Source organism: Lygodium microphyllum, chromosome 1, assembly GCF_053477565.2.
Source record: "Lygodium microphyllum isolate KBCC chromosome 1, Lygodium_microphyllum_v1.1.10, whole genome shotgun sequence".
In the NCBI taxonomy this organism is placed as follows: Eukaryota; Viridiplantae; Streptophyta; class Polypodiopsida; order Schizaeales; family Lygodiaceae; genus Lygodium; species Lygodium microphyllum.
This window is the reverse complement of record NC_141135.1, coordinates 111,621,784-111,631,511: the sequence shown is the minus strand read 5'-3', so window position 1 is coordinate 111,631,511 and position 9,728 is coordinate 111,621,784. Positions and strand designations below refer to the sequence as shown.

General features: G+C 41.0%; 1 protein-coding gene across 1 annotated transcript; it reads left to right on the top strand.

The window, feature by feature from the left end:
* The first annotated feature begins 5,528 nt into the window (after window positions 1-5,528).
* Window positions 5,529-9,341, top strand: LOC148041553 (pentatricopeptide repeat-containing protein At3g03580-like). The gene has a single exon (XM_087680707.1). It carries the CDS (start codon window positions 5,763-5,765, stop codon window positions 9,243-9,245), a length of 3,483 nt encoding a protein of 1,160 aa, XP_087536833.1. The 5' UTR covers window positions 5,529-5,762; the 3' UTR covers window positions 9,246-9,341.
* The last annotated feature ends 387 nt before the right edge of the window (window positions 9,342-9,728 follow it).

Here is a 9,728-nt window from a genome sequence, read left to right as displayed (position 1 = left end):
ATCAAAATGTGCACAACTCTCATCTTTCTTGTTTTTGCTTTCCTCTCTTGTGCTTCATTGCAAAATCTAATGGAGAGTGAGAAAGAGGAAGAGGGTGAGGATGGTTTGAATCTATCAATTTCTTGTGTGCCTCTCTCTTGTGTGTTTTGAGAGCATGGTTTCATGGTGAGAACAAGAAGGTTTCTTGCAGGTTTTCATGGCCAGCAAGTGTGCTTGCAACCTCTCTTGGCCGGTTCGTGGTTCTCATGGTGCCATGGCAGGGTGCTCTTCATTGGCCTTGGCGATGGTTTCCACCAAGCTTTGGACAAGTCTCTCCTAACTTAAGATCATTCGTGTTTCCTTGGATAGGAACAAAATTTCCAACTGCATTGGATTTTGCCTTTTTCTTTTGACCTTGGTAAAATTGGCCTTGGACTCTTTTTGCTTGACCTTTTAATCCTCCTTTCTTCTGGTTATTGAAGCTCCAGAACTTATTATTGTTAGGCTTTGTTTGTACTTCCCACACAATAGGAGTAGCTCGAATCAAAGCATCCTGGAGGTCTATTGGGCGCATTGATTCCAAACAAGTGTTCAGAGGATAATTTAGCCCATTGCAGAACTTGGACACTTGTTGAATAGTATCCATGGGGGGTTGCATATTTAAGAAGAGAAACAAACTTGGAGTAATATGCTTCCAAGGTCAGTCCCATTTGCTTCAAATTAAAGAACTCATTCATCTTGTGGGTGTGATAAGCTGGAGGCAAATATCTTTCTCTTACAGCTTCTTTCAGCAAATCCCAAGTAATGGTATTTTTAGGGACACCTTGATCTTGGCACGACTACTTCCACCAAAGTTGAGCTTCGCTAATTAATTTTAGCTTAGCTATCATGGCTTGGTTGGCTGGGATCGTTCTAGTAGCAACAATAAAATAATCTTCCATGGATTCAATCCAAATCTTTGCATCAGCTTCCACATTCTTGCCTTTCCCGTCAAATTCTAGAGGTTTGACTTGCTTCAAAAGATTCCTTTTCTCTTGAGCTTCGTTGGGAATTATTGTGGGTGTGAGATTCTGGGAAATTTTCAACAATCTCCAACTTAAATTTTACGAAATGTATATAGTGTCAATATCAATACTCAAATTATTTCTCACTTAGTTTATTAAAATAATTTTCAAATAAAACTCTCTTCCCATTGCTAAAGTTAAACTGCAATTTCAGAGGTTTAAAGGGAAAATAAGGTTGCATTATTTCTCTGATTGATAAAGTATCAATCAATCTTTATTACAACGGATGTACAAAGTAATCGGATGGAAAGAAATACATTATTCAGATAGCTCACATGCTCATCTTATTTTCTTTTAGAAAAGGATTCCCTACTACAATCTAAGCATGAAACTCTGATACATTCATTATGAAGTAACTCTGATACATCATCCACTGTCTTTCATGATATAGAGGTGAGGGGTTGTACAACTGATCTAGTACCAGCATCATCTGAATTCTCCATAAAAAATTGGATGAATGCATAGCTGACATAAATATTACTTGGAAGATCAAGATTCATTACTCTGCCATAATTCAAAAACATAGATTAATAAAGAGAAGAAAACGTATCCTAGGCTATGTTTAAAAAAAATATTTTTTTAAAGCTTACGTCATATTCTATACTAACGTGTGTTCTCATACCGATTGTGAGGAGTTCGTCAATCTCAATCACGGCACACCTTTTAGTAGTCCATCAGTAGGTTTTTCCAAAAATGATGCCGCCCGTTACTCCCTTGGAACATCACGGGGTTTGTCACTTAGGCCCTACTGAGTCTACTTCGCAATGAGAGAGTTCCAGCTGAATCCACTAGGATCGACCTGAATTTTCAAGTTCCTAAAATTAGATGGATCTCTTAGTAGCCAGCCAACATCAATGATTTCGAGTTTCCACTTTTACGAGATTACTCAATTTGAAGTGGACTTGCCATTGCACTTGGTTCAAAGAGAATGGGAGACGGAGGGGAGTGCAATACGTCAACCCTAGGAGCCCATAAGGCAAAATCCCATTCCAGCCCCCGAAAACAATGCAAGTCGGTTCTACCTAACGACTATTCGGTCGACTTATCATCTTTCTATTTCTATTGTTGATTTAGAATAACTCCCAGCTAATTGGGACCACCCTACCATTGGAAGGGCCCGTCAGGGGTTATTCCTTTGATGATGGGATCATCTTTAGTTTTTTAATTACCTACAACACATTTATTGGAACATATATAATCAGCTTCCTTAATTAGTCCGTTAAATCACATGTTCCTTCACGTAATTTATCTCACAGACACGCATACAATTCAAACAGCCATTGAATAAAGCAAACTTCTTTATTATATTGGAAGCTTATTATAGTTTCCATCTTTCCGACCCTGTGGAAGATACATAGAATTCCACGAGGGTATTCTGCCCACCAAGATTCCACCCTTATAACTAGTATTTAGGGTTCCAGGATCCCATCCTGGGTCATGAAGGGACTTGTCAGATTCTAGGAACAATACAGGATTTATAACCAGAGCCCCCCCTGGCACCCACATTTCCTACTGTCGAGACTATCCCTACTGACAGACCTTTTGCTATCAAAGCTAGTCTAAGCCTCTTAAAGCGATAACCATGACCCCCTTGGAGTAGGGTCTCGTCGCTAGCTTGGGGGTAGCCTAGCACGATCCTTTCTGTTATTCTATTTGTCAATAATTTCAATTAGAGATCTAGATTCTAACAAACATAAACAGTCCTTTCAAACATATATCAAATGATGCAATGACAATCACACCATTGTGCAGCTCACAGCTTCACATAGCCAAGGTAGACCTTATCCTAAGCTAACCTTACATTCTAATGAGGATTCTCCTCCCCATAAAGAAGTGTTGAGTACATCTCTTATAATATGTTAAGCAAGGCATGAATTTCTCGTTTGGGCTATCTTACCCAACATAAGTGAAATTCTTTAAAGAAATATATTGTGCCAATAACTCAACGAGATGACTTATAGGACTCTTAAATAGACATTCAATTTTCATAACAAGCATTATTCAACACTTAACCTTGTCGCATTTGACCATAACTATATTGAATGCGCATAAAGACATATGTACAATAACCTTCATCAATTATTTCTAACATGATTCTACGATTTAGAATCTCAATTAATCTAGCTGCAATTCATAACGAATAATCATTTATGCTTATACTAGTATGCTTTCTAGATGGAGTTATCAATTCGTATAAGTGAAAAATATGGAAGCTAATATTTTATGTAATTATTTTATGTAGCGAAATAATAATCTAGTAATGAATAACCTAGTTTGGCAACATGACGACATTAGGAATTTTGTCTTTACTCGCACTTGCATTAGCCACACCCGATGTTTCGTTGGTAGTGGCAACTTCGGCAACCTCGAGCACTCGCGTGTCTCTGGCAATATCCGTTGCTTGACCGGTTGCGGTGGTTCCCATGGTCTTTCCACTTTGTCACTTTGGAGCCATCGTCCATGAGTGGTTCGAGAGATAGGGAAGGCGGAATAGATTTGAGATGAGAGAGCGTAAGAGAAGATGGCTTAGTTGAAGCCCGAGACAGGGGAATTGAGTTAACTTCCTCCTCGCAGCCTCTCGGGGTAGTCCCTCTCTCTCTCTCTCTGTCAAGGATAAAAGCACCTTTATCCATTATAACAACTTAGAAAGATAAAAGCATAACAAACTTTGAAAAGGATATAAGAGGTTTGTTTTCTTCCGCCATAAGCATCCATCCCACATGTAAATTCATGAACCACCATTAGTCATCTTCAAAATCAGCTTCATCTTCATCTTTAACTCCACGCAAGAGGGATAAAACACCATATATACACCATAAAATATATACACAACTCACATAGATACAAGACAATGTAGTCTAAATGGCACATGCTCCCAAAAGCTGAAGAGCAAGGAGAAAGATTTCCATTAAAAAGGATTTGCTCATATTTGATCCAAAAGAATCCCTACAAAAAAATCCACATTGATTTAGCTCATCCTCCATAAGGGACTATGGATAGGAGAAATATCAACATGGCTTAAAATAGGTGATGGTAAATGCCCTTCTTGCAAAATTGAAATAGAAGCTCTAACCCATTTGTCTATGAATTGCAAGTACAATAAGGAAGTGCTCAAATTCTTACAATGGATTACTAAATAAACCCTTCCGCCCCTCGGAGCTAAATTGGAAAGAGATAGTAGGGGAGGCCGATGGTCTCCCTACACAAATTTAGACTTTTGTCAGGACCTACTTCCTTTGGGCCATATGGTCACAAAGAAATGATGCAATCTTCAAAGGCAATTTTGATTTCTCTATTCATGGACTGGAATTTGAGTTTATGTGGTCAATTGCTCACTCTAAGAAGAGGATAGTGATCTGGTCCACCAAAAAACAAGATGTGAGTGCCAAAAAGGAAAAAGCCATCCACGATCAACAAATGCAAGAAGCTCAAGCTTCATTGACTACATCAACAATGAATCATGATGATTTTGCCTTCATCTTGGAAACCATAAAGGATTTAAGCTTCATTGACTACATCAACAATGGATTGTGATGATTTTGCCTTCATCTTGGAAGCCATAAAGGATGTGGCACAATGCCACTGAAGGGCCCCTAAAGTTTCTGTAAAAACGAAGATGCTCCCAACCTATTATGTAACTTGCCTCTTTTGCCACAGTGTTTTTCGAGTAGCATTAAACTACACCCATTGGCTATTCCTGAAAGCCTCCTTTTGGGTAATTCAATTGTTGTAAATATTTTACTACTCCTTTAATTTAGCACTTTACAGCCTTTCCATAGAGGAAAGGTAAAGAAGGGGAAAAAAAGAATGCAAATAAAAAGTGTGTTAACAAAAATTGCTTACATACATCAATAAGGTATAGACCAATTTAAAAGAAATGCCAATTTGCTGAGGCCTTCTTTCTCTATTTCCCCTAAAAGGCATGCAATACACAAGTAATTTAAAACTTGAGTTTTTCAAAGTAAATTTTTTTCAAAAGGTTTAGTTATAAAACGAAAAAATATATGCAATTTGGCTTAAAAATCCTTTCACGAATCACAAGTTTGTGTGAACAGTGTTGAACAGTGTTTGTATCCGCTAGTAGCATCTGATAGGAGTCATTCATCACAGCTGCAGGGCCCAGGCAGAGGTGAGAACGCTGGCGAGGCCATGCGCTTTACAGGCCCAGCCGCCATGGTGATTCCAACGTCTGAAACTACTCGAGGGGTTTCCCTGCAAGGGACTATGCAGGTGAAGCTTAAAAGAATCTGATCAGGAGCCCTCACAGGTGCAGGCAGCAGAACCATGCGTCGCATGCCCCCTCCTGTATCGTGATTTCAACATGTGAATTCCCATGAGAGGAATGCAGGTACAGATTAAGGGAATCTGATCAGGATCCTTCACAGGTGCAGGCGGCAGAAGAATGCCTTTCACGCCCCAGCACGCCTACCTGTATGGTGATGTGAACATGTAAATCAGCACGAGAGGAATGCGGGTGCAGCTTAAGAGAACCTGTTCAGGATCCTTCACAGGTGTAGGTGGCAGAAGAATGCCTTGCATGCCCCTGCACGCCTACCGGTATGGTGGTTTCAACATGTAAATCCCCATGAGAGGAATGTTTTCAGCTTAAGAGAAGCTGATCAGGATCCTTCACAGGTGCAGGGAGCAGAAGATTCCCTGGCACGCTTACCTGTATGGTTTCATCATGTGAATCCCCATGAGAGGCTTCCCTGCAGAGGGATGCCAGTACAGTGCACCGCCGTGGTGGAAGGGAATCTCATTAGGATCCTTCACAGGTGCAGGCAGGAGAAGAACGCTGACCAAGCCAGGCACTTGCATGCCTACCTGTGCCAACATCGCCTAGAATCTCATCCTGTCTTCGGCAACTGCCTCGTCCCCTTGCTGGTGGATTGCGGCCACCTGCTGCTTGCCCAGCATGTGTTTGATGCTCTCCCCCACTGCAACGAGCACTCTTGGACAGCTCTCATCTCTGGCTACATTGCTTGTGGCAATCCCTACCATGCCTTCCAGCTCTACCACAAGATGCTGCATTCTGCCCATGTGCCTCCTTCCAGGTTCACTTACCTGGCCCTGCTCACCGCTTGTGCAAAGCTCAAAGATGCAGATAGGGGCAGGGAAATGCATGCCGGACTCACCAAAATGGGATCTGAAAAGGAGCTTTATGTAGGCTGCACACTCGTGGATATGTACAGCAAATGTGGTTTACTTGCAGAAGCAGAATGCACGTTAGACATGTTGCCAGAAAGGAATGTAGTCTCGTGGAATGCATTAATTGCAGGATATGTGGAAGATGGACTTAATGAGCAGGTGGGAAAGTGTTTCCATGGAATGCAGCTGGAGGGTGTGGTCCCTGATTCTGTCACATGTCTTTCCAGTTTGAGGGCATGCTGCGCAGGGGAAGCTTTAGAAAGAGGCCAAGAAGTCCATGATGAAATTGTAAAGCGGGGATTGGAAAGTGAGCTTTATGTTGGCACAACGCTTGTGGATATGTATGCAAAATGCACTTCTCTTTCAGAAGCATGTCAAGTATTTGACAAGCTCCCTGTTCGGAACACAGTCTCTTGGAATGTGCTGATTGCTGGATATGCTGAACTTCAGCTTGTGGAGGAAACCCAAAACTGTCTTAAACAAATGCAGCTGGAGGGTATATCTCCAGATTCTGTGACATATATCTGCAGCTTGAAAGCTTGTGCCACGAAAGGAGATTCAGAATTAGCCCAAAGGCTGCACACTGAAATAATCAAGAGGGGGTTTGAGGGGGAGGTATACGTGGGTAGCACACTGGTCGATTTCTACTGCAAATGTGCATTGCTTGCAGAAGGATGTCAAGTGTTTGAGGCACTGCCTGTTCGGAGTTCAGTCACATGGGGTGCATTGATTGCTGGATTTGCTGAACAGGGACTTGGTGAAACAGCTTGGAAGTGTTTGCAAGAAATGCATCATGATGGTTTCTCTCCTGATCCAGTCACATTTATTTGCAGCTTGAAAGCTTGTGGCTCCACAGGAACTTTGACAATAGGTCACTATATGCATACTCAGGTAGTTAAGTATGGCTTTGACAGAGAGCAACATTTAGGCAACACGCTTGTGTATATGTACTCAAAATTGGGCTTCCTCGCAGAAGCATGTCGACTGTTTGATGGGATGCCAGTTCGGGATGCAGTCTCATGGGCTGTACTTATAGCAGGATATGCTAGTTATGGGTACGATGCAGAAGTGCTGAACTGTATTTTAAAAATGGAGTTGGAAGGTGTATCTGCAAATGCCATTACTTGTGTCTACAGCTTGAAATCTTGTGGTACCATCGGAGCTGTACAAACTGGTTATGGAGTACATTCCAAAATAATCAAAAGGGGCTTCGAAAGAGAGCTTTTGCTAGGCACCACAGTAGTAGACATGTATAGAAAATGCAGCTTACTTACAGAAGCACGTTGTGTGTTTGATAGGCTTCCTTTTCAAGAAAGAGTCTCGTGGACTACATTAATTTCTGGTTATGGTGAATGTGTGCTTGGGGAGGAGTTAACTCACTGTTTTCAAGAATTCCAAAGTGGTGACATTGATCCTGATTTGGTATTTTTCATTTGCAGCTTGAAAGCTTGTGGCTCTGTTGAAGCATTAGAAACAGGTCACACAATGCACAATGACATAATCAAGCGGGGACTGGAAAGAGACCTGCACATAGGTTGCACACTTGTTGACATGTACTTTAAATGCAACTCACTTCCAGATGCGCAGCGGGTGTTTGACAGGCTGACAGTCAGAAATAATGTCTTGTGGAATGCATTAATTGCAGGATATGCTAATCAGGAATTTGCTATGGAAGCAATAAGATGTTTTAAGCAAATGCAATTGGAGGGTATTATCCCTGATTCTACCACCTTTTTGTGTGGTCTGAAGGCTTGTGGTTCTCTAAGGGCTCTACAAACAATTCGAGAGATGCACTCTGAAGTAACAAAACGAGGACTGGAGATAGAACTAAACATGGGGAATACACTCATTGATGTCTACAGAAAATGTGGCCCTTGTGCAGAGGCACACAGTGTGTTTGATGGACTGCGAGTTCGAGATGCAGTGTCCTGGGATGTCTTAATTGGAGGATATGCTGAGTATGGACATGATGAGGAGGTGTTGAGATTATTTGAACAAGTGCACGTGGAGGACATTTCTGCAGATGCTTTCATGTTTATTCCCTGCTTGAAAGCTTGTTGCAATAGAGGAGCCTTGGAGACAGGGCGCAAGTTACATGCTGAGATCAGGAAGTTGGGATTAGAAAGAGATACGTTTGTTTGCAACCTGTTGATACACATGTACGGTAAATGTGGCTCTGTCTGTGAAGGCCGTGAAGTGTTTGACAGGCTTTCTGTAAAAGATATTGTCTCATGGACTGCAATGATAAAGGCGTATGGCGAGAATGATGATGAAAACATGGCTATACAATGTTTTGAGGACATGCAAGAGAAAGGGGTGAAACCAGATGCTACCACATTTGCTTGTGTACTTGCCATTTGCAGTCATTCTAGCTTAGTCCTAAATGGCTTCAAGTATTTCAAGATGATGATAGAAGAATATAGAATTGAACCGACATTGAATCACTACTCCTGTATGGTTGATCTCTTGGCTAGATCAGGATATTTTTATGAGGTAGAACGATTTATTGCAGCAATGCAATTTGTTCCATCTAGTATTATTTCGAGGTCCCTGCTCAGTGCTTGTAGACTTCACGGGAAAGTAGATTTAGGACAAACATGCTTTCAGCAGCTGGTGGAGATGAATCAAGAAGATGGTTCTGCATATCTACTTCTGGCAGACCTATATGCAAGTGCTGATAGGTTGAGTGAGGCAAAAAAAGTGGAGGAAGTCAGGAAATCTGCTAGGGTGAAGAAAGTGCCTGGTAATGCAGCAATTGAGGTGAACAAAAAGAGGCATGAATTGATTGTAGGGTCCAACCAAAATGAAAACATATCAGAAATGATAAAATGCCTGAGCGCATGTTCGATGAATGAAAACTATTTGCCAAGATTAGACTTGCACTTGAGACATATATCTGATGTAAAGGATACAACTTGTGATGAGTACGTAAATTATTTTCCATCACATTTGTATCATAACTCTTCTAACACAGCAATCGAAACTAACTTTAGCCTCAATATAACTAATACTGTTTACTATGATAACTTCATTTCAACTACAATGTTTGCATGATAATTAGTTCTATTGAGCAAGTTTTTGATGAGAGGACTGATAATCATTGTACTTTGAAGCCTTATGAAATATTTAGGCTGACTAAGAGATTTTTTACATCATCATTTTATTGTACTTGGTGGTTGCATGAAATATTTAAGCTCACTTAGAGATTCTTAACATCATCACTTTTATCTTGTTATTTGTCTTATGCTTTGTGTAACTTCAAAGACATGACTACAGCCTATGGATTTTGACATGAGAAACATCATGGCTACACTCTCTTCAGCTCCGATGACCAGTCCTGTCCAACCTAGCAATTTGATGGTAACTCCCTCTATTTTGCAGTATTAGATGCAACTGGATCTGTAGATGCAAGCTCTTGGTTGATGCGCTTGCATATGAATGCTCGTATGTCACAAACTTGAGCATTAGATGCAAGCTCTTGTCCCCCACTTCCCCCATCTTGAATGATACAATTCAATGCAGTGGCTTTAGCTGTCC